This window comes from Stegostoma tigrinum, chromosome 4 (assembly GCF_030684315.1).
Source record: "Stegostoma tigrinum isolate sSteTig4 chromosome 4, sSteTig4.hap1, whole genome shotgun sequence".
NCBI classification, from domain to species: Eukaryota; Metazoa; Chordata; class Chondrichthyes; order Orectolobiformes; family Stegostomatidae; genus Stegostoma; species Stegostoma tigrinum.
In genome coordinates this window covers 119,374,488-119,400,861 of record NC_081357.1, presented here as the reverse complement: position 1 = coordinate 119,400,861, position 26,374 = coordinate 119,374,488, and the positions used below count along the sequence as shown (strand labels likewise).

General features: G+C 40.1%; 1 protein-coding gene across 1 annotated transcript in view; it reads left to right on the top strand.

Moving 5' to 3' along the window:
* The window catches only part of nbas (NBAS subunit of NRZ tethering complex), a 238,312-nt gene that overhangs the window by 52,144 nt on the left and 159,794 nt on the right, over positions 1 to 26,374 (top strand). The window contains exons 20-23 of the mRNA XM_048530416.2: positions 91 to 195; positions 4,361 to 4,497; positions 14,774 to 14,863; positions 15,582 to 15,735. Of these exons, the coding sequence (XP_048386373.1) occupies positions 91 to 195; positions 4,361 to 4,497; positions 14,774 to 14,863; positions 15,582 to 15,735 (486 nt within the window). The remainder of the gene's footprint in view (positions 1 to 90; positions 196 to 4,360; positions 4,498 to 14,773; positions 14,864 to 15,581; positions 15,736 to 26,374) is intronic.

Genomic DNA, 26,374 nt, shown 5'->3' with positions numbered 1-26,374 from the left:
TTCTGTACGTTATCAGTGTATCTTTAGTGCAGCTACGCCTTGAATCCAACACACAGATATAATTGTTTTTATTTCTGTTTCTATTTCTAGAAAATTCTTGGAGGGCCTCATGCTGCTGAAAGAAGATATGATTCAGAATTCTTCAAAAAATTTAGAAGTCAAAACATTGTATTGTCAGCAAGAACTTATGCAAGGGTAAGATGTACTCTCTGAAATTGCATCCCCAATCATGAACTAAAGTCCATTCAGTACATGGAAATAAAGTTTCTGATTTGTGTCCAAACTAGAAATCCAAACCAACAACTTGAATTTATATGGTGCATATGGCATGTGTAGGGCCTAAAGATATTGAATTTGATCTTGTTACTGGTTAGTTGCAGTAAATTTCTGCCCTTCCGGTATTGGATGTTGGATAAGCAGTCTGATAGCTTAGAGAGGTGATGGTGAGGAGGAGATTAATTTTGACAGCATTAGTTTGGAAACTGTCACTGTTTCAGCAAAGGGCATAATATAGATGAGAATTAAGAGGAAATCTATCAGAAATTGTTAGAAGAAAAGCAGAACTGAAGAATATATTTGTCAGTGTTCAACTTGTAAACACAAGACTGTTTTTTGTATTTTGTGTTAATATTTGCAAATCAGGAATTGGAACTGGATTGCCAAATGTCAAGACTCTTCCCTTGTCATGATCATGCATTGTCAGATAAAGCAATGTACAACAAAGTGGTGATTGTGTTTTTGGATGAGTAATCTAGAAGCCTAGACTAATACTCTAGAAATTTGAGACCAAAGTTAACAGGCTCATTACTCTTGTCCACTTGACCAACACCGTCAGTCCTGGAAAGTTCACCTCACTTGTATCTGACAACTAATGCCAAATATGAGCTGGCTTGTGGATTAGGAGGGCAATACCCTAATGTAGTAATAGCCATAGAATCATACAATTTAGCCAACGCTCAAAACTCTACCTACCTTCATTATCTTGTCCATTTGAGTAGGATTGATCCCCCTTAACCATCTCCCCATATGTTAGGACACAGTTTGTATGCAATTACGATCAGAGGCCCTAAGAAGTCTTCACGTTGATTTTTGTATCATGTAATAGGCCAAATGTCGAACAAGATACCTTGTGCTGATCACTGTCAAAAGTCATTGTTCTGTTTATCAGCCCATAGTGGCTTTTTTTTTCATAACATTTGGAAGAAGCACTGAAGGTTGTAAGGACATAATTGTGCAGGACTTCAATGTCCATTATCAAAGGGATCACTAAAATGCCACCAAAAAGGGAACTGTCTGGATTCTGAAAGATCTAGCCACCTTGCAAGAAGTTGAGGAAGGAACTAAGGTAAAAATTATTGCACGGACAATGTGTACCTCCCACTGCATATGGAATGTTCATTAATAATAGTGACCACCATACAGAACTTTAAGACTAATCCCGATTTCACACTGAGGAGACCTTCCACTGTTCTTGCGTGGCATGACCACCACAATAAATTGAGAATAAATCTGAAATCTTAAAACTGTGTATCCTCAAGGCACTGAGAGCTACCAGAAGCCCTCAAATTGTATTCTACCATGTCTGTAACCTTGTGATTTGACATTTTTCTCACTACTCCTGAATGAATCAACAAAAGAATCATTAATAACAAAAACAGAAGTTGAGGGAAAAGTTCAGCAGGTCAGGCAGCATCAGTGAAGAAAAAAAAATCGGAGTTAACATTTCAGGATCGGTGACCCTTCCACAGGACTCCAGGGACAATGAAAGGAGCCTACATAATGTAAATCATGTACTTTATTCCCTTTGAGATAAATAAAAGATCAATTAATTCAAGCAAAGCTGTTCTTAGTAATAATTAAAACATGCAGCAAATGGCAGAAGATAAGTTTAATAGAAGCACAGTTCTATTATTATGGACAAATATATGTGGACAAATTATGGTAAATTTAAGTAACGATTGCTTTCTCTTCTTAAACTCAAGATAGCATGGTCTTGTTTGATTTATTCATTTCCTATTTTATTCCCATCCCTTACTGAGGTAGGCCAAGGCAAGTTCCCCAAACTCTGGTTTACAAATTTCAGTTTCTGAAGCAGTTCCAAAGCAAAAATCCTTCAAGGTCATATCAAAGATAGAGTTTATTAACAAACATTCAAAATATGGGAATTGCTTTTGCTATTTCATCTACACAGACAAACACTTGGGAAATTAAGGGAGAAGTGACCCTCTGGATTCATTTTAAAAAAATTGGAAGTTATTAAAAATCAACTCATGTAAGTTACAATTTCCTGGAGATGAGTGCTCAATAATAGTTTACTGAGCTCAGGACAACAAAACGGTTTCTTTCTAGCAAGCAAATTGTAGATTTCTTTCAAACCAGCAACTTAAAAACAGATGGAGGATCTGTGGTAGATGCCCAACTGGCTGACTGGAGGTTAAACAGCAACTGACTTAGAATCTCAGAATTGTTTGCTTAAGGAATTCAGCAAGCTCAGATTTCTAGTGGTATTGGTCTATCTCTGTTGTCTAATTAAGGTTATTAAGCATATGGTGTAGCTATACATCCTCCAGCAGACATCCACTTGTGAGGATAAGAGGTAACTGTAGTGATTGTATTGAGATCAGCCAGCTGGACCTCATGGGTTCCCTGATTGGACCAGATTAACAGCTGCAATCAGGGAGCCCTGGCTGACAGATAAAAGGAGAGTGTCAGAGATACTAAGGTAACAAAGTGTGAAGCTGGATGAACACAGCAGGCCAAGCAGCATCTTAGGAGCATAAAAGCTGATGCTTCGGGCCTAGACACTTCATCAGAGAGATACTGATACTTTGATAGCTAACTCTGAAGAGGCAGTATTATAGTCAAAGACTGTTCATGTGTAAATAAATGGCAACTTTGTAACAGGCTACCAGCCTTTGTGGAGTTATTTGAGTACCCAAAAGCATTAGTGCCTGCCTTAACATAATGTGTTTTAATGTTTTCATTTGTCCAGAGCTGCAGGTGGCCAAGAGTTAGCTCATCTCCAAGCTTTTTGTGACACCCTTAACTGGCAAGTCTTGTCAATGCAAGGTTTTTAGAAACCTCTGAAATTAAAATCGTGTGATCACCCTGCACAATTTTGAGTCCAAAAATGTCATCCATTTCAAAAGAAATAGAACTTAAACAAGGAAATACCAAAGAGAGTAGAGTTTTTTTTTTCCATAAGATTTCTCATGACACAGTATTCAACTGTCCCACTTAGAAAAGTGTGCAAGGATGGACTAGCTTTTGCAAATCATTTTGACTGTATGTGTTTTGATAAAAGTAATTGTTTTGCTTGGGCTAATTCTTAAATGTGTCCAGTTTCTCTGAAAGGAAATTGAAATTCTGTTCCAAATACAAGGAAGGCTGTGATTGTTGTCATGCATTGTACACCAGCTTTGGAATTTCATATTTCACGTAAGGTATTTTTGCTTCTGAGGTGTGTTTACCTGTTGCATAAAAACATAAAATTTTACCCTCCCGAGTTTACAATGTAATTTTCACTTGTCTTGTTTGTAGACGTATGAAAGCTAATTGAGTGCAGCAGTTTCAGGCAATCTATTGCAGTCCATAAGTCACGATTGGAGAAGCGTGTAAATGAAACTATACTTCATTGAACAATGTAAAAAGCAAAAATGCTGTTAGCTCATGACAAGTGTGACTCCTATCTATGTGTTAGTAATGAGTTTGTTTAGTTTCATTAAAGGGAATTTTGCATAAACAAAATAATGTAAAATAAATGCACAATCATTCCAAATGTTAAATGTTTCTTCTGCCAAGTTATTGCAGCTTTGCTGTTGGCTCGATTTCCTCTGAGTCAGAAGCTTACGGGTTCAAATTCCATTTGAGGATTTGAATACACATATCAAGACTATCACTTCAGTGAGGTACTGACAGGGCACTGTAGTGTCAAAGGCACATCATTTCGGCAATACATTTAAACAAAGGCAGCTTTGCGCTCTCGGGCGCACGTACAAAATTTCACCGCACTATTTCTGAAAATCTCTGTTGTTATTTTGTTAGCTGCTGTTGCTGTTTTTGAGAGCTGACTGTATGCAAACCGCCTCCAAATCAAACTGAGTATTTGTTTAAAATACTCTACTCTATTGACACTCAATTGCTTCAAGCCATTCAATCATTGTAAAAAGCACTCATAAATGTAATGTCTTTCCTATTCAGGTGTTTCATTTAGATAAAACATTGGAAAAATGGGTGTTTGTTGTGTGGAGTTAAGTTGTTTTTCAAAGTGTTGACATATATCAATTTGGTTATACCAGATAGAAAGTTTTTTTTTAGTATCAATTGTGTTGGCAAGTATGGCTTTGTTTCCTTTAAACAGGAGAGCAATGTTCAGGCTTTGGAGATTCTGTTTACTTACCATGGATCAGATTTGCTGCCTCATCGATTGGCCATTCTTTCAAACTTCCCTGAAACAACAACTCCGCATGAATATTACTTCCTTCTTCCAGAAGCCAGGTGAGAATATATAAAAATATGCAAAAATGGTGCAGATTTGTATGAAAATATTTTTTTCATTAAAGCATGCCTTATTATAGTTTATCTTATAATCTAAATTGAAATGAAACTGAGTATTATGATGTTGTGATTTATTATGCTAATTCATTCATGTCTGAAAGATTGTAAACTAAGGCTGTCGCAGGGAGAAGCCACTATTTCAGAACTGGAAAAAAATCTAGAATTTAGTGATAGTTTGTTGTGACTGCAATCGGGTGAATCTGGTTAACTGAGGTCCTTGATTGGCCAAGGTTAACAACCCCCATCATTCTTCCCACCTCAAGCCGCACCTCCATTTCCTACCTACTAACCTCATCCCGCCTCCTTGACCTGTCTGTCTTCCCTGGACTGACCTATCCCCTCCCTACCTCCCCACCTATACTCTCCTCTCCACCTATCTTCTTTTCTCTCCATCTTCGATCCGCCTCCCCCTCTCTCCCTATTTATTCCAGAGCCCTCTCCCCATCCCCTTCTCTGAAGGGTCTAGGCCCGAAACGTCAGCTTTTGTGCTCCTGAGATGCTGCTTGTCCTGCTGTGTTCATCCAGCTCCACACTTTGTTATCTTGGATTCTCCAGCATCTGCAGTTCCCATTATCACATCACCCATCAGGGAATCCCTGGTTAACCAACAGAATCTGGGGATTTAGAATCTCCTCCGCTTTGAGACTGACTTTGAGTTGGCTGTGTACTGTGTACCAGCCAGTGTACTATGCACAAGTAAATAAAGGGTAACTTGGTGACAGGATACTGGCCTCTGTACAGTTACTTCATTGTTATACAACTGAAAGTAGTTTGCTAACCATTATAAAAGTAGAATTTTTTCAAGCTCTTTTCCAAATTGTATTTAATTCTGGAAAATTAAATTGCCATTGAAATAATAGCTGCAAATTACAGATTAATTACTTATTTTAGTTTCTTGAAATGAAGATTTAAGTTACATTAGCAAATTCATGATCGTACGAAGATGATTATGCTTCAGAAAGCAATTTGAGTGGTTCTCTATGCGTAAACTCCTGTTGAATAATATTGCTTTAATGTTTATAATAGAATCAAGAACTGCAGATGTTGGAAATCTGGGCCAAAAATAGAAATTGCTGGAGAAACCAAGTCAATGTTTCAGTTCCCCTTCACCCTTTGTCAGAACTACTAGTATCTAGAAAAAAAATGGTGTATGTGCTGAAAGCTGCCATTTTTGCTACATACAGCAGGATGCCACCACCAGACTTCCTCCTCCTCCTCCTCCCCGCTACCCTGGTCAGCGTTTTGCAAGGACCTTCTGGGACACTCTAGTCCACACCACCTCCATTCCCAATGCCTTCCCACATTGTCTCAGTACCTTCTGCTTTGCAGAACACCCTTATTCTGTCCTTGAAATTGATCCCAAGCTTCCAGTTGCCTAAAGCTCCTTCATGCCACTGTGTTCCCTGTCCAATATCCCTGTCTCAGGCTTGTTGCAGTGCTACTCTGAAGCTCAGGTCATACTAGGTATCCTATTTTCTGCTTGGGGACCCTGCAGCCTTTAGAACTCAGTATCAAATTCAACATATTTTAGGGCCAGAGCATCACCACCTATATCCTTTAACCAACCAAGGCCTTGTCATCACATGAGCTGCATTCAGCACAGCCAACCCATTTTATGGTCCCTGTTATAAGCTTTTCTTTCTCCCAGGCTCACCATTTTCAATTCCTTTATTTGCCCATTTGCTCTTCTGTCTCCCTGGGCTCCATCTCCAGTATTGCATACTCCTTTACTCCACCATTTTTCAGCTTTCACCGTATATACCACTTTTTTTCTCGCCATTGCTGGCTCTGAAGAAAGGTCACTGGACTTGAAATTTGACTGTGCGTTCCTTCCGCAGGTGCTGCCAGACCTGCTGAGTTTCTCTGCCAATTTCTGTCTTTGTGTAACTTTAATGTTGTTGGGTCAAATATTTTGGGGTGCAAGCTGATGAAATAGTGTCAATATATGAAGACCTTGTGAATGTCAAACATTAAGCTCACATATCAGAAACAATATTGTTATGGATGTGAGTTTGTTCGCTGAGCTGGAAGGTTAGTTTTCAGACGTTTCGTCACCATTCTAGGTAACATCATCAGTGAGCTTCCGATGAAGTTACCTAAAATGGTGACGAAACGTCTGAAAACTAACCTTCCAGCTCAGCGGACAAACTCACATCCAGAAACTCAACCTGAGCTACAAATCTCCTCAAAACTTGCTAACAATGTTGTTATAATTCTGTTAGAGAACATTTAAAAAGAAACTAGAACACCTTTCAATCAACCTACAGCTCAGTAACATAAGATTTCATGTTTTTCCATAAAACAAATTCTGTTGTACACAAGAAATAATTCAGGCACTATCATTTTAAGTTTATACAATTGCTAACACTATGATCTTAGTTGTAATTTGTACTAGCCTCCAAGAGATTAACCCAATGGGATTGCATGTTTCTGTAAGGAGTGAGGTGTATGGGGTCCTTCCATGAGCTTTCACCTTTCCTTTGAACACCTTAGACTGTGAATTCTGCAGCTTTTTGTCCTGGCAGTCAGTAAATATCCAAATGCATTCACTCTGCCTTGCAAACTAGCTGTGCTATGCTGACTGTTTTCTGAAGGCCGCTGTAAATTTCATTCTGTAGCTTCAATATGATCTTCCAACTTCTTTCCTCCTCATGTATTCCGAGGAAAACTTGAGCGCCATCTGCATTCCATGTGGTGAATGATAATGTTAACTTTCTTTTCTGCTTAAAAACGTAGCTGACTTTTGCTTTTGATTGAGGTGCAGTTGGTACCAAGTCTGCCTTCAGTGAGAAATACACACCTAAATTACACAAATGAACCTTCTTACCCCCACAGTTGTCTCCAAGACAACCTGACGTGCTTTGAGATAGTCTTGAACAAAAAAGTGAACTGATTATTTTACCTTCAAAGCAACTCTTTGATCCTCTAACCCAAATGAATAATTTAAGCCTCTCATAGGGATTTACAATGAGTTCTCAGAATTTCTAGTCCTGTTCAGCACCTATCTCGTTACCAACTGGTGTTAAAACATCTTTTCACGTGAGAACAATATAAATAATGTATATCTTCTACTGAAGTAATGTTACCATTAAATTGAAATGAATAATCCAAACAGAAATTTAGAATTAGAGTTGCATACCAATTTCTTAACCAGGTATTTACATTCGTAGAACTTAACATTCCAGTTTTCAGCGCATCAAAAGTGCTCAGATGCTCCAGTTTAATTTTTAATAATTCCATGAAAAGCCAACTCTATTCTTTCTAAATCAAACCTCAGATGCCAGAAGAATGTTTACCCAGTTTCTTGCTGGGGCTGGTTTTTTAAATATGTGTTACATGAGGTATGGATCCTCACCATTTTATCCACATAATGGTTTGGAAAAAATTACTTGTTTTACATAGAAAAATATACTGCCAAGCTTTATTTTGAAAGCATCTCGATGAAAGGTACAAAGAACAAAAGTTGCTGTCAAATAGCATCAGCAAAGCTGATATTATAGGCACCTCTTATCCCTTTGTGGTGGGGAGCCTGAGATTCCGGTTATCCGTGGCTAAACAAGGTAAAATCACTAGTCATGAAACATCCCTAGCTTGTTTCAGCTTTTTTTTTCAGAAAGAGTAATGTGAAGGTTTTTAAAATTGAAACATGTGAGGATGTTTGTTTTGTCCTAGCTTAGAAATTCTGTAGGATGACTGTTGGTGATTTTGTTGTTATCAAGTAAAGTGAATCCCTGATCTGGGAAATGTAATACGTTTTTCATTTTGTGCTTTTTCATATTGATGAGTTGCACTGATTGAAATCAAATTAATCCAATCATATTTGCAGCTTTGTTCATTCATAGCATGAAATAAAGCATGTATTATTGATTTGTTTAGATCCTTGCCTCCTCATGTGTTTGCCTGTTTGCTGTCAGAGGGATTGAAGAAATATAAATGTGAAATATGTGAATCTCTTGGTCAGATCACAAGGGGGTACTGTTGTTATGCCTCAGATTTCACTATCATACCTGGACATATGGGACACTGAATCAATTTCTATTAAAGTACGATGCTCCAACTGATTGCATGAGTGACTCCACTTGGGAAATTGTCTACAGTAGACCAGATGCTATTAAACAAGAGTAATGCATAGTAGCTACAGGTTTTTTTTGCATTAGTGTAATGCCTTCATACTTGTTCGTGAAATTTTGAAACTAGTTGACATAATGACTGAGTTCATATACATCAGTGACAATATCAGCAAAATAAATCTGGAACATTGTATATTGTGGTCATCTGTTTTCACGTGTGTTGTCAGAGTTAACTAGCAACTCGGGGCAGAGGCAAAGTAACGGAAATGTTCGAAATTAAATGTATTATCAACTAAACTAATTTGCATTTATGTATCGACTCTTGTAAAGTCTGTGAATTCTCTCATATGTCTGTACGGTATCTACCAAGACTAGATTTTATTTTGCAGGCAAAGAAATTAAGTCAAGCCGATTTTATTAATACAAAATGAGACTTAGTTTACGTTGAAAACTGCTATAACCTCAAAAACAGGAAAACCAAAGGATACATTTGTAAAGACTTTACTACCCACCCACACCCTCCACCTCCTCCAAAACTTCCGATTCCCTGCTCCCCAACACCTCACATTTGCCATGGACGTCCATTCCCCGTGCAGATGGCCTAAAGATCCTCTGCTTCTTCCTGTCCCACAGGCCCGACCAGTCGCCCTCCACTGACACCCTTATCTGCTTAGCTGAACTTGTCCTCACCCTTAACAACTTCTCCTTCAATTCCTCCCACTTCCTACAGACAAAGGGGTGGCCATGGGTACCCACGTGGGCCCAAACTATGCCTGCCTCTTGGTAGGATACGTGGAACAATCCCTCTTCCGAAGCTACTCTGGTCCTGTCCCCCACCTCTTCCTCCATTACATCGATGACTGTATCGGCGCTGCCTCGTGCTCCCACGAGGTACTCGAACAGTTCATCCACTTCGCTAACACCTTCCACCCCAACCTCAAGTTCATCTGGACCATCTCTGATACCTCTATCTCCTTTCTGGACACCTTTGTTTCTATCTCTGGCAACCACCTAGAAACCAATATCCACTTCAAGACTACCAACTCCTACAGCTATCTAGAATACACCTCCTCTCATCCACCTTCCTGCAAAAATGCTATCCCCTATTCCCAATTCCTTTGCCTCCGCCACATCTGCTCCCGAGATGAGGCATTCCACTCCCGTACATCCCAGATGTCCTCGTTTTTCAAGGACTGCAACTTCCCCTCCACAGTGGTCAAAAATGCCCTCGACCGTGTCTCTCACATTTCCTGCAACTCATCCCTCACACCCCCTCCCTGCAACAACAACAAAAAGAGAATCCGCCTGGGGCCCCACGTACCACCCACCAACCTTTGGATCCAGCGCATCCTCTGGCACTTTCACCATTTGCAATCTGACCCCACTCCCCAAGACATTTTTCCCTCCCCACCCTTATCTGCCTTCCAGAGAGACCACTCTCTCCATGGCTCCCTTTGTCCGCACTACACTCCCCTCCAGCCCCGGCACTTTTCCCTGCAACCACAGGAAGTACTACACGTATACACACACAGACATATACAGACTCGCAGACGTAGACTCGCAGACATATACGGACACATATTATATACGCGCGCACACGCACAATACACCCTCCGACCCCCATCCCTGGCCCCAAGAAGACTTTCCACACCAAGCAGATGTTCACCTGCACATTTGCTAATGTGGTATACTGTATCCGCTGTTCCCATTGTGGCCTCCTCTCCATCAGGGAAACCATGTGGAGGGTTGGAGAACGCTTTGTGGAACACATACGCTTGGTTTGCAACAAATGACTCCACCACCCAGTCCCAAACCATGTCAGCTCCCCCTCCCATTCCTTGGACGACATGTCCATCCTGGGCCTCCTCCCAGTGCCACAACGTTGCGACCTGAAGGTTACAGGAACAGCACCTTCTATTTCTCTTGTGAACCCTGCAGCCCAATGGTATCAATGTGTACTTCACAAGCTTTAAAATCTCCCCTTCCCCGACTGCATGCCAAAGCCAGCCCAGCTCATCCCCGCCTCCCTAACCTGTCCGTCCTTGCTCCCACCTATCCAACTCTCCCACCTCCACCTCCTGCATATCAGCCTCATCCTGCCTCCTTACCTGTCCATCCTCCCTGGACTGACCTATCCCCACCCTCACTACCCACCTACAGTCACCTTTACTGGCTGCATCCCCGCCTCTTTGACCTGTCTGCCTGCTCTCCACCTATCTACTCCTTTATCCATCTTCTATCCGCCTCCCACCTCCCTCTGTCTTTATTTCAGAATCCCCTTACCCTGCCCCATTTCTGAAGAAGGGTCCAGACCCAAAACCTCAGCTTTCCTGCTCCTGTGATGCTGCTTGGCCTGCAGTGTTCTTCCAGCTCTACACCTTATTATCTCTTTGTAAAACCATGTTTTTCTGAGTACTGTTAAAATTCTCTGTACATGCTTAGTTACACAGTCAGCAAGAACACTGCCCCAGCATGTTGGAGACCATCACATTGGCACTCATCTTTACCTTCCCTGACATTAGTGCCCGTGCCCCACAACCAGAACACGCTGCCAACTGCAGTCTATGAGCAATGTAAACATTTATATAATGTGATTTACATTTAATGCAGATATTATGACCTTCGCGACTGCGCTGCTTAATTTGGTGCCTAGCTCCTCATTGGCTATGTAGAACCTCCCCTTTTATCCTGCGAATGTCATTGTTACCTATGTGGACTGTGACAACAGAAGCATGCCCCCCCCCCCCCCCAAATCCCACCACCAATGCAAATTCCACTTGAGCAGATGTCCTGAGCCCTGGCACTGAGCAGAAAACACAGCTGTCTGGACTCATGCTGTTTGCTGCTAAGAACAGCATCAGCTGCCCTCATTGTATTATCCTTGACAACCACTACATTCCTTCTTATCCACCCTCTTGAATGGCTTCCTGTACCACAGTTTCAAGGTCACTTCACTGAACAACCCTGCATCCCTCCCTTGCATCTGGACAAGCTGAAAGAACATCACAACTGCTGGACAATTGCAAAGGCTGAAAGTCCTGACCTGTAGATCCTCATATCTGCTTCACTTGCAAATGCGTTCTCCTGTTCCAGAACATGATGTTGTGTATCTGGAGTCATGTAGGCCAAATCCAGTAAGGATTGCACTTTCCTTCCTTAAAGGAGTTAATTGAACTAGGTAGGGATTTCTGACTCTTAGCAGTGATTTTGTGGTTGTCATTAGAGCCTTGACTCTAGATGTATCGAATTCAGAGGTCACCATCTGCCACGGTGGGACTTAAATCCAGGTCCCCAGAATGATAGCTTGGTCTTTGTAGTAATAGTTGAGTGAAAAAATATCAGTGGACTGTCACCGCCTCAGCTGAGCTATGACTGCTTCCTGATGCAAAGAATCCAAGTAATTTTTCCTACTCTCTGATTTGCAGTATCTATAGTTCAGCCTCTGTCTCATAACCTTTGAGCCAAAGCTGCTTAATTCTAATCAAACAATTGCTGTGGATATGTTCACTCTGCCAAACTGGCATCCAGGAGCTCCTACGTGCGGTAACCGTGTCACATCACTTATCCGGCCATCTCTGTAATGTGATCTAAGGAACAGCTTAATGTATTTCATTTTATACCCTTTCATATGTGTCAAACTTACCATCTGTTGTGGTACTATATTGAACTTTAGGAATAAAGTAAATTTTAGTCACTTAACAGATACTCTTGATATAACTAATTTATTGAGCTTGTAGACTTGTTTGCTGAGCTGGTGCATTTGGTTGCAGATGTTTCGCCATCCTGCTAGGTAGCATAGGTAACATTGTCAGTGCACTGATGGTATTACCCAAAAGGGTAACAAAAAGTCTGCAATTAAACATACAGACTTGGGGAGCAAGCCTACAATCACCATGTACAACCTGAGTTACAAATCTTGTCAAAAACTATTACCTAACTTATTCTCTTATAGCAGAGGAAGATTCAGTTACCAAGGTGGAACAGGTTTTTAGTAGGAAAAGCAACAGAACAATTTCCTTTCCTGAATTTTCTTAACCATTCTATCGTAGGTTGCCATGAAGTGTCAGTTGTAATTGATTAATTGTCTTCTGTTTTAGACGAGGGCAGAAAATATTATAATTTGCTGCTTCGAAAACAGTTTATAGTTGTTTATAACGCTTTGGTGGAGAATAGTGTGATAGAACAAAATTAGAAAGAGAAACATGAGCTGTAGCAGAGCATTTGCTTAGAATGGAGCCTGCAAGATTTTCTGTTGGTTATGAAAATTTGATGCTCAGCATTATAAAAGTGTTCTCCTTGCTTTCGCAGTTTCCATTTGCTATCCACGCATAATCCTTAACATTCAACTGAAATATTTTTATTTGAGAGTTAGAGGCTACTTAGAGATGTTTTGGGGACGAATGTTGCATTTATTTGTATTAATTTGTGACTAATGTACGCTTAATTTAGTTATTATTTTTCTGACATTTTATACTCAAATTTTACTATGGTTGCTGTGGGTCTGTTGAATTGGATTTACTTCGAACTATTCTAAGTTTATTTTTTGTGGCTTAATTTTCAATAGTAAATAAAAGTCAGTTTTCAAATTACTATGGAGCGGTTAATAAGTCAAACTATTGTAGGCTTAAAATCTGTCCAGTAACAGGGATTAACCTCTATGCTGAATATGCTGGTTTAAGTGTAGGTGGTCCCCTATTGTGAAATGTGGAAAAGAAAAAAGCATCAGTAACTCGCATTAAATCAGTGTGACATGGTTAATTCTGCAAGGATAAATTTAATCGCAAAACTGCCAACTTCATTACCTTTGGCATCTGGTGCAAAACATTGATCAGTTCAAAGCATTCTTCGAGTCATACAGCATTGAAACACACTTTTGGCCCACGATCTGTGCTGACCAACAAGCACTAATTCCATTTTCCTACACTTGATATGTCGTCTGCTATACCCTAGGATTTTAAACGTTCGTCCAGGTACATGTTAAAGTTGTGAGAGTACCTGCCTCCACCTCCATTTCAAGCAGGCATATCTATCACCCTTTGCATGAAAAATACACCCTCAGCTCTCCTCTAAACCACTTGCTCCTCACTTAAGCATATGTCCTTTGGCCTTAGACACATCTGCCATGGGGAAAAGATTCTCACAATCTGCCTTTCCTACGATTGCCATAATTTTGTATGCCTGAATCAAATTTCCTTTTCTGACTCCTCTACTCTGTGGAAACAAGCCCAGCCCATCCAGTTGCTTCTTGTAACTGAATTTTTTTCATTCCAGGCATAATTCTGGGGGCTCTCTGTACCCTCTGCAATGCAATTTACATGTTTCTGATAATGTGGTGACCAGAACCGCATGTGATAAATAAGTGAAAATATGAGAGGGGAATACCGGCATGCACAAATACATGAAAAGATGGATAGCACTAGTAAAGAAACGTTAAAGCCAATAGGTGGAAGTGGGATCAAGAGAGAAAGTAATTTATTCTAAATAAGGGTGACTGTGCTGATATGTGAATGCATGCAGAAGAGAAAGTAAGTTTGGGACCCATTGTAAATTGCCATGTGGTAATTTGTTATGGCTATATTAGACCTGACTTGAGGAAGGGCGGGTCTGATTGTTAAATATTCCTGGATACAAGGTGTTTGGAAAAGGTATCAAAGGAAGAGGAGTTTCGATGTTGCTGAAGGAGAGCATTGTAGTCCTGGAGAAAGAGGATGTCCCAAAGCGTTGACAGACAGAATCAATCTAGCTGGAGCTAAGGAACATAAGGGCTACAATTACGTTGCTTAATGTCATCTGTCGACTGACAATTAGTGGGAAAGACATAAAGCAATAAATCTAAAAGAATTTGCAGAGAAGTGCCAACATTATAGACTGGCTATAATTGAGGACTTTACCTGAATATTGACGAGGACAGTGATCGAGGTAAGGAGAAGGGCAAAGATCCTAGATTTTAATCAGGAAAACCACCTCCATCGCTGTGTCCAGTCCAACTAGAGAGAACAGTCTGAAACTTGGTTCTTGGAAACGAACTGGGCAAAGTAGATCAAGTGTCATTGTGTGACCATTTAGAAGACAGTGATTGTTGTATTAATGTTTAGTGTGAAGATCGATCTGTCTTTAGTTTTGAATATTTTGCAATTTTCTCTCAGATTTGTTGATGAGCATGGTGATTTGGTGGTATTGCCATGGAATGAACAAAGGCATCAGGATTTAGATTGGTGTGAAGAGCCAAATCTAAGGTAAATTTTTGCACGTTCCTATTTTGTTCTACAGATTAATCTACTGTGCTGGGTGCAATATAATCAACACTTCTTGAAATATTTTGCTGAAACGTTCTTTGGGGAGGAATGGGCTAACTTGGGATAGATAAAAAAGTAGAAATTGATCAGCTGCAAAATGTAAAAGCTGTGCAAGACAATTGAAGTAAGTGGGAAGGCATGTTGCTTACCAGTCAGAGAATTATAGATTAGCCTTCAGTAAAAGGGAGAATGGCTGTGACTGAGGTGTCTTTTAACAAAATTTGGGATCAAAAAGGAATAACATTTGTTGAAACATACGTCAAAGAGGAGTGACTTGGAAGGAAAGCTGTGCGCTTTTAATAAGCTTCGAAGTGTAGGGGCAAACAGCACACTTTTATGTTCTTTAATGTGAGTTCAAAAATAATGACTCACACTCAGACAGCAGATGTTTTTCTCAAGTTTTGTAAAATGCACTGCTGCATGATCACCCTGTAACAAATGTTCACTTTAGTTGTTGTAGACATAAAGAAGCTTGTATCAGTGAAGGATGGTCACATAACATTGGATAAAATTATCAAGCAAGGGTGCCCGTTGCAAAATATTCAGCTATGATGAGCTTCTTTTATTCATAGTTAACTAGCTTATTGCTTGCATAATGTGTCCCTTGTATGTAATTTCTCTTTAATCTGATTTTAAAAATTGTGTTGCTTTCCTGCAGACAGGTCATAGATTGCAGTCCACAAGATGTAGCTGAATTTCTTTATGAAGAGCAGCCTGAATTGTTGAAGTATAACACAACTGAGCCCTCGATCGAATGTCTTACAGCGTGGTATCAGAGGCGTGCAGAGGAGATTGAGAGCTACTCCAGGCAGGTGAGATCAGAAAGAAAAAACCCTTTGTCTGTTTTCGCTTGTATGTTGAAGTGAAACGTTATAAATTGCTGGAAAAGAGACAATATTTTAATGTAAGAAAATGACATTCACCACCTTATTTCAGACCTTTTTTGAAAAAGCATTGAATGTTACATGTAGCTTTCAGACTTCTGAATTGTAAAGAATTGATGGGAAAAGCTCTTTAGTCAGTATGTACGTCTCTTTAGCCCTTGTTACAATTGAGTCAGGAAGGCTGCATCACTTCCTTTCTTTGGAAATCAGGCCTCACTATGCCAAAAGTTACCTCAGATGTTAGAGTTTAAACAGTGTAAGAATTCCCCGATCTAGCTATCTTCCAGACTCCGATTGACAGAAAGCATGGGCCAAGTTTCTGTACTTAACAAGAATAACTGTTTGTTGCAAATAAGTAGATTCGACATATGGGCAAACAATTTTGAACCATTGGCGTGTGATTCTGTCAGTAAAAACTCTAACCCTCTTTTAAACTCTCCCTTTAAACTCATATATAGACAGACACCGAAAAGCTAACAAATAAGGATGTGATGGGCAAATGGAATGATTGGTAAGGCAGTTTTATAGTCTCTGTTCACAGTGCACTCAGAGATGGTTCATTTGACTTGTCAGAGCATGTTGCTCACTGATTCTTCTCCTGGAGACTTCATTGTGCTTGTAACAGGTACAAGGTGGTTGGTTTGCATTTATCAAGTCTCTGGATTACTGGCTAGAGCCATTGATTACAGCAACTTCTGAGGGAAAAAATAAGCTGGCTTTATTCGGGCTTGAGTTTTTACTGTAGAGCAAAAACAGCTCCTTCACTTCCAGAGCTCTGATGGTTTCTGACCAAACATTCACACCAACAAGCCATTTAGCTACCTGAGAACCAATCGCATTATTCTTGGCAGGCTGAAAGCATTTGACATTGATATCTGGCCACTAGTCCACAGACCATCTGCTACCATTGGACAAAGCTCCATTTGTTTACCTGTCTTTGGTCCAACTTACCTGCAAACTCTGCTTCTGCTACTACTTGCGTAAGCAGTTGTGCAAATGGCACATGTAACAAATGTTTGATTACTTGCTTTTTAAATAATGCAGCAATCCTTTGACAGTCCTTGAGTTTTTAAAAGTCTTTTTTCCCATTTCAGTCCACAATTTAAAAAAAAACAGGAAATAAAAAAGATATGCTGTGTACACTAGCCCATTCCCCTACTGGTGTCAACAAATTTTTACAAGGGTGAAGATATTGCCAATTGGTTAAGTCACAGACTTGTTCAAAACCAGTCTGTCAGGTTTCCTTATTTGATGAATAATTTGTTCACAACAAAAAAATTCAGAGTTTTTAGTTTGGAATTATGGTATTGAAGGCCAAGTTGTAGTCAATAAGTAGGATCCATAAGTAGGAGCCTGACACAGGTAACCTTGTATCCTCGATGTTCCAGGGACGAGTGTAGGGCCAGAGAGACAGCGACTGCTGTGGACCTGTTGCATCAGTCGGCAAATTGCAAAGCATTTACAGTCAGTTTGGTTGGCTAGAGATAATAGGAGCTATGACTAACCTCTTGAAACACTTCATAATATGGAGGTCAGAGCCACTAGGTGGTAGTAATTGAGGTCTGCTGCATGATTTTTCTTTGGTACTGGGATGATGGTGGTCATCTTGAAGCAGGTGAGGATTTCACATCGTGGTAAAGAGAGGGTAAAGATGTCTGTGTATACTCCCAACTGGTGTGCACGTCTGGGCCTGCATCTGGGTCAGTTGCTTTCAGTGGGTTCACTCTCAAAAAGGCAGATCTAACATCAGTCGTGGTGACCATGGGTACAGGTGTATCCACGGCTGATGAGAAAGGTGACATCGTTTCACTGACCTGTTCAAAGCAAGCATAGAATGGAATGAGCTCATTGAGTAGCTATGTTATTGCCTGCGATTCTGTTCACCTTATTATGTCGTGTAATCCTTCCCATAAACATGTGGTTGGTCAAGCTTAGTTTGGTATTGCCTCCTAGCATCTCTGATAGCTTTATGAAGGTCATATAATTCCCTGTATATGTCAGGGTTGTCGGACTTGAACACCTCAGACCTGGACTTCAGTAAGGAGTGGATCTCCTGGTCACCCATGGTTTCTGGTTGAGGAACATTTGAATTAACTTGTTCAGCACATTGTCTTTCTACACACTGAAGAAGTTTGTAATTGTCGTAGCGTAGTCATTTAGCATACTCGGTTGGCTGCTGACTTCTCAAATTTGGACCAGTCCACCGACTCTAAGCAGTCTCGTAGAAGCCTTTTTGTTGCCTCAGACCAATCCTGCACTACTTTCTGCACTGTGTCCCCTTGCTTCAGTTTCTACTTGTAAGCCAGGGGGAGGAAGACGGTGTTGTGAACTGATTTTTCCAAATTGCAGATGGGTGATGAGCAGTAGGCATCCTGGTTTAATAGCAACGGTTAAGGATGTTCGGACCTCTGATGGGACAGGAGACGTGTTGATGGTATTTCTGTAGCACGTTCTTGAGGTTGGCCTGGTTGAAGTCACCGTCTCGAAGTATTCCATCTCGAGACTGTTTGTGGTGTTGTTGAGTAAATCAAGAGCCCTCTTCACTTTTGCACGGAGTGGGATGTAGACTGCTGTCAGGATAGCAGAGGTGAACTCGTGTGGCAGGCAGTAGGGACAACACTGCATTGTAAGAAGTTCTAGGTCGGGGAATGGTAACTTGCCAGGGTTGCCATGCCTGACCACCAAGAAGTGTGGATTAGGAGGCAGGCCACACTGCCTCTTGCCTTGTCTGATGATGCCAAGCGGTCTATTTGATGAGCTGAGAAATCTTCAGGTTGTGAGTCACAGTCAAATGTTGCAGACTTGGGCCATATTTCTGCAAGACAGAGTATGCAGCAGTCTCTGAATTCTCTTTGGAAGTTGAGTCTAGCTTTAAGTTCATCCATTTTGTTTTCAATGACTTTGATGTTTGCCAGGAGTATACAAGGAAGTGGGGTATGAAAACCCCAAAGTTTCAGTCTCACCTGAAGTCCAGCAAATATCTTATTTCCAGACCAGGTTTCTGTACTTAGCAAGAATGATTGATTACTTATTACAGGTAATTAGCCTTTAGCTACAGCTCAACATTTATAAACTGTTGGGCATTTGACACGACTGATTAAAACCCTAGATAACAAAGTGTGGATCTGGTTGAACACAGCAGGCCAAGCAGCATCTCAGGAGCACAAAAGCTGACCTTTCGGGCCTAGACCCTTCATCAGAAAAGCCGAAACGTCAGCTTTTGTGCTCCTGAGATGCTGCTTGGCCTGCTGTGATCATTCAGCTCCACACTTTGTTATCTCGGATTCTCCAGCATCTGCAGTTCCCATTATCTCTAATTAAAATACTAATTCCTTTATCGATTCTCCCTTACTCAGACAGGGAAACAATACGTGGACAGGAGAGAAAAACTGGAAAGAGGTTCAGCGATCTTTGTCCACAGATTCTCTTGGGTTGATTCTTGCTGATCTGAAAGCTGCTTCTTTTCCAAATGTGTCAACTAGTTTACAAGAGGCAGAGGGTGGCTCGTTCACTTGTAAAATATTTCTGACATCAATTAAAAGTAATTGCTTTCAGCAACTCTTGAAGGAAAGACTTACTGGTTTACTTCAGGTCTAAAGTGAGTTTTGACTGCAGAGAACTGAGATACCACCTCTGAGCTGGTGGAGATCAACATCCTTCTTCCCATCTTGTTCCCAGCCCCAAACTGTTCATTTACTTGACACTCAAACTTAGTTGTTGGCAGACAAAAGGCTTGTGTCATCAATAACTGGTCACTGTTCCACCTGCCACTCAGCTGCACCTGTACATAAAACTCAGTGGATCTAGTTCGTCTGCAAGAACTTCAATTACTGTTTATTAGAACAGCTGTTCACATAATGATCACTATGGGTATTCACCTACTTGATTTCCAAAACCTACAGCACTGTTGCAAGACACTGGTTTTGAACACAGCTCTGTGTCATCTTGGTCCACAATTTTTAAAAGCACAGAAATAGAGGACATGGACCTCATGCTAGCCAGCAATGCCTGTGAACAAATGAAAGCAATTTTTTGTAAGGTCAGAAATAGAAGGAATCATGTTGGTGCAGAAAGGTCCTGTGGGAGCTTATACTGCATTGTTTATCACTCCAGCTAAGCTGCAGCTTCAAAGTGATCCAAAACCTAATTATAACGGCAATGGACATTGTGACATTGAATCTTGAATGTTTCCACACTCTTATGTATAGCCTTCACGTAATTTGGTGAAGAAGCCGGAAGGCAAGTTTGTTGTTGATTAAAATTGACATTTCACTGACATTCAGATTTCTTGAGCAAAGGTCTGTCAATGTGCACTTCAGTACCATGTGCTTTTCTATTAATAGTTTCTTCTTTCCAATGACACTGTTGTGTACGTGAAGCAGGAATTAGTGGTCTAGCTTTTTTTTGCTATAACTGTTGATTTTTCTCCCCTGAAACTTGCTGTTTCACCAGAAGCTGTATTGCTTTTAGTGACCACATAGTGGCACCCGATCTTAATTTGTGCACGCCATCAATTTTAAAATAATTATATCATATGAATCAATGCAGCATATAGTGACTGGTTATGAATAGTGTAACAATTTGCTTTCATGTTCATGCGGGAAAAGGAAGGAGCAATGAATTTCAATTGTAACTTTAAATTGCAACTATTTTTGACAATATACAATTTAAATAGGAGAACATGTACTTGAATGGATCAACTTTGCAAAAATCAGAATCAAAAATACAGTAAAGATTCTGTCATTTGTTTTTATACTGAGATTTTGGTCATTAGGATGCCTGACTAACCCACGTGATTTTTTGCTTAGCTGTAGCAAATTGTCTTGTCAAAGGCAAAGATTATTTTAACAATCAAATTTAAATATTATTTTGTTATGTATTATCCATGATATACAAAGTATTTATCGAAGTTATTGCCCTGCACAACGTTGCTTTGGTAAGTAGTTATTTACTCCGAAGAACATAACGATTAGGAGCAGGAATAGGTAATGGCCCCTTGAGCACATTCCACCATTCAGTATGATTATAGTTAATTTTCTGCCTGCTCCCTATATCCTTTGATTTCTGAACTGACCAAAAACATTTCTAATACTGTCTGAGATGTTTTCACTACGGGGCATCCATAACACGCTGAGGAAGCAAATTCCAAAAGTGCCACTACCCTTTGAAGAAATTCCCCTCCTTTCAATCCTACAAGAATGTCCCTTTATCCTAAGACTGTTGTCCTGTGTTTCAGATTCCCCTGCCAGGTAAAATATGCACTCAATATCTAGGCTGTCTCATCCTTCCCAAATCTTTTATGGTTCATAAGATCACCTCATATTGTCCAAAGAGTGTAAATCCAAATCCAACCCTCCTCCCTCCGGACCTACCTCCAGGGAATCTCTCTCCCACTGCAACTCTCTTGTAATCCCTGGACTGACCTATCCCCTCCCTACCTCCCCATCTATATTCTCCTCTCCACCTATCTTCTTTTCTCTCCACCTTCGGTCCGCCTCCCTCTCTCTCTCTATTTATTCCAGAACCCTCACCCCATCCCCCTCTCTGATGAAGGGTCTAGGCCCGAAACGTCAGCTTTTGTGCTCCTGAGATGCTGCTTGGCCTGCTGTGTTCATCCAGCCTCACATTTTATTATCGTAAATCCAATCTAGTCGGTTTCTCAATATAGAGCAGCCCTCTCATAGTGATAAACTTGGTGAAATTTCACCACCTCTGAGGCGACAGAAACTAGGCATAATATTCCCTGTATAGCCTCACAAAAGCCTTCATAATAGCTAAGAGTGCTTCCAGCAGAGTAGGAGAGCATTCAGCTCATCGATTTATGCTAGCTCTCTTGAATCCAATAAGTTGCATTCTACTGTTGTCTTACAGTAGAGTGGGTAAACCGTGCAGGTTTATTTTTCTCAAGTGTCTATCAAATTAGCTTTTGAAATCATTTTCTCACTTCTCCAATGTTTGTGGGCATCGACTGCTTACATTTATAGTTTTCATTTTTTTCAGAGATTGATTATTTTTATTTTCAACCAGTGACAAAGTTATGTTGATTTATTTTGCTCATTTCCCCCAAAATTCTGAGTGAACACAGTTCAAACTGAGTAATAAATTACCCTGTTCATAAAAATGTAAATGTTGTCCAAGAACTTTTACAATTGCATGAAATAATTCCATCCTTCTTCCCTCACTAAATCTGGTACCTTATGTTCAAGAAATTGATTGATGTGGAAGAGCAGCAGTGCCATGTTTTGAATCAAGATCTGTATAAAGACATGAAATACATGTCAGCAGCAGTGAATGCATAGACAAGAGTGGATTATAAAAAAAAAGAAAATACAGTGTCTGAAGATGAGAACTAAAGGTTAATGAAATGGAAAGCTGATGGCAATTATTTAAGCCCCTTTCTGACACATTTAGGTCTCTGTTTAAAAAAAAATCTTGTGCATGTTATACATTGACAATTCAAAATACATTCAGCTTTGAAAGATTATTTTTAAGCACTTGAAATATGCACCTGTTACCACACAATACGCTTTTTAACTTGCAGTAATAAATCGCTGAGTTTCATCAATCATTCCCTTATTTATGGCATTGCTTGAATTAAAATGAGCAAGGTCAATTCATTTCCATTTTTGAATATTTGCAGCTTTTAGACTTTGTAGTATTTTTATTTTGTCAGTCAAATTTATATGATACAAAGATGTAAATGGGGAGAGAAGTAGACCATTTCACCCTTTCAACCCACTTTGCCATTCAAAAAGATCATGACTGATCCTAAAAGGGCAACCGTAATTTTTAAACAGTGACCCCTAGTTCTGGACTCACCCACTAGAATAAATATCATTTCCACATCTACCTTATCAAGACCTTTGGAGACTTCAATTAAGTCATCACTCAGTTTTTAAACTCTTCTGTAAAGCAGTCCAGGCTGCCCATGCTTTCAATGTAAGACAACCTGCTCATAGCAAATATCCATCTCATAATCCTTTTCGGAACTATATCTGACATAATTGCGTCCTTTCTTGATTCCTATTTAGTCTCCTTATTTGGATGCTGCTGGCCATGCCAGCATTCATTGCCTACTCCCAACTTGCCCAGAGTACAGTTCAGAGTCAATCATGTTGCTGTGAGTCTGGAGTCACATGTATGTCAGACTAGGTAAGGGTAGCAGTTTCCTTCCCTAAGGGACGTTAGTGAATCAGATGGGTTTTTCTGATCACCAACAATGGATTTGTGGTTACCATTGGACTCTGAAAAGAAAAATCACTTTTTTAATTGAATTCAAATGCCCTCTCTGCTGCGGCAGTTATCAAACCTGGGTTCCCTGAGTGTTACCTGAGTCTCTAAATTAACAGCCTAGTGGTTATACCACTCAGCCATTCGCTCTACTTAGTGCAATAGCCTTTTGTGTGGCATCTTGTGAAATACCTTCTGGAAATCCAAATGCTGGTCACTAGGGAGCTCCCCATTATCCACAACAATTTACATATTCGAAGAACTTTAATAAATTTGTTAGAATTGATTTTCCTTTCGCTATATCATGCTTGCTTTTTCCGAATTACCTTGAAGGTTCAAAGTGTCCATAACTAGCTCCTTAAGTGTTCAATTCCTTGCCTGAGCTAATTTAGTGTAATTAACTTCAGTCGTTGGATGCTCACCTTATAATTCAAGTTTGTAGTTAGATTGTAATTATTCTGAGAATTCTGAACTATTCCCTTTCTAGTCTGCAGCAGCTTCTCTGTTCATCTCTCCACTGGCTAATATTGTAGTTCACTCCAGCTAGTTCAGCTTTCATATCCACATAATTATCTTAATTTAAGTTTAAAATACTAACCACCTCCTCCTTTTCAAACTGAAAGAAAATTCAAATCACAGTGTAGCTTCCACCACGTAGAGGCACCTTTACTCCGTGATTCCTAATTAATCCTGTCTCGTTACACAATAGCAAGTCTAAAAAACTGCTCTCTGCTTGGCTCCAGAACTTGCTGTTGTAAGGAACTAGCTCAAAAGTACTCTATATATCCCTCACCCAAGCTGCTGGTGTAAGTCTTAATTATCCAGTTTATATGTAAAGTCACATATGAATATTGCCATCACTTTTATATAAACATTCAATATTTCTTGTATACAGTGTTTCACACCAGTTACTATTCAGGGGCATGTAGACCACTTCCACTAGTCGCTTCTTTCCCCTACTTTTCCTCTTCTCCACCCAAACCAATTCTACATCATAATCCCCTGAACCAAGGTCATTTCTAACTGCTGCATCCGTACTACCTTCGATTAACATTGTTATCCTCCACATTTATGTAGCATCCTATTCTTCTTGAACATCATGAACCCTTCAATATTTCAGGAATTTATCCTTGTCTCCTTGCTGTGTTGATCAGTCATGACGATGTTATCATGTTTATTTACTTGATTATGCACTGTCAATTTGTTTAACTTCTTCAGAGTGCTCTGCACATTCAGATACAGAACTTTTTGTTTTGTGTTTTTTGTGATATTTGCAACAGATAGTTCTGATTTTTGGATGCTTTAGTTTTATTTTCTCACCACTTCTTGCCATTCTGTCTCTTCTTTTCCCATGTTTTCTTTCGCTCTCCTGTGTTGACTCGCTGTTTTCGCAAACCCCCCCCAACTCCTTTCTCCATATTTTGCTTAAAAGCCCCTCTTTATCCCTAGCTTTGTGCCTTGTATTTATGTGATAAAATTATCATTTTCACATTTTCAGTGAGGAAAATATGACTACTTATTCATTGTTTTCCTTACAATGGAAGTTTTCTTTACTTGCTGTCATCAGGATTGATCCATATTTTTAAATTTGTTTCCTTTTGGGATTCTCTTTATGTATTTGCTCCATCTTTTTTGCATTTTAATTGATCACTAGAGTCTGTTTATCATTATTCATTTCCTATTTGTCAGTCCAGCAGCACAAAATATGAAGTAAACATTTCTGAAACTTGATTGGAATGTAATATTTATTTCTAATACGCGGGCCAGAGGAAAAGAATAAAGACAATCTGTTTCACTGTAAGGTTCTAGCAAAGATTTGTAGCTCAGGTTGTGGATGAGGTTGTTGGCTTGCTCATCAAGCTGGCTAGTTATCGTACAGACGTTTCGTCACCATGCTAGGTGACATTATCAGTGCGGCCTCCCATGAAGCGATGTGTTCTGCTCCGCTCGGCATTTATATGTTCAGATCAGTTAAGTTGGGTTATGTCCTTCCTGCATGGGTTTGTTATTGGGGTCTAATTCCACTTGTTTGGTGATTGCATTACGGGTTGAAAACAGGGATATCCCAACAACTTCAACATCGGGTGCCTACTAGATAGACTACGCGAAGTACACTGGCCACACCACCATATATCAAGAATGTATCAGAACTGACAATGAGACTCCTCTGACCATGAGGAATCCTGGTAGCACACAAAACCACAGCCACTCTACAACAATCACTCACAAGGACTAGAGACCCCATACCCATGATATACAGGGTTTACAAAATACCTTGCAACATCTGCAAGAAACATTACGCCAGCCAGACAGGAAGGAAACTAGCATCGGGATACACCAGCTAGCAGCAAAATGACACATTGAACGTTCCCTCGTCTCAGTGCACTTGGACAATGAAGGCCATCAATTTAACTGGGACAACGTGACCAGCCTAGCTCAAGCCAAGCACAGACATGCACTAGAATTCCTAAAGGCCAGGCTTTCAACCGCATTGCAATGAACAAACACGTGGATTTAGACCCTATATACAAACCTGTGGAGGACAGAACCAGAAATGACACAACTCAACTTAACAGACCGGATCATATAAATATCAAGTGGAGTAGAAAATATTGCTGCATTGGAGGCTGCACTGATGCTGTTATCTAGCATGGTGATAGAACAAGCAAGCCGACAACCTGTTTCACTCTAAGTTTGATCGGAGATAATGGGAACTGCAGATGCTGGAGAATCCAAGACAACAAAGTGTGAAGCTGGATGAACGCAGCAGGCCATGTAGCGTCTCAGGAGCACAAAAGCTGATGTTTCGGGCCTCTCTGAACGGTCTAGGCTGGAAACGTCAGCTTTTGTGCTCCTGAGATGCTGCTTGGCCTGTTGTGTTCATCCAGCTTCACATTTTGTTATCACTCTAAGTTTGACCTCCTTTGCCCATTGTTTATGGTCAAAGCAAAAGGCAAACCAACGTTTAGGTAAAGTAATGGTTGACACCTTGCTGATAAACTTTATGAATATCAAAATTTTTTACCTTATTTCAGTATAATTCTTTAGGCAATCAAGAAAGAAAATTATGATTCACATGATGCAAAATGCTATACACGAGCATAGCAAAATCCCATTTGAGCTAAGATTATGATTAAAAATAGCACATCTGTACATCTGTCTTTCTGGTATGGAACCGACGTGCTGATAATATAAGAAACGTTTCTGCAGATATTAAATGAAATAATTGTGGCTCGCTCAGTTATGTCATAAAGCGTCCAGCACTTGAAGCTTATGCAGCTAATTTACTTTTGTGGCTCACACTCTTACTGAACAGCATAAGGTTAATAGTTACAAA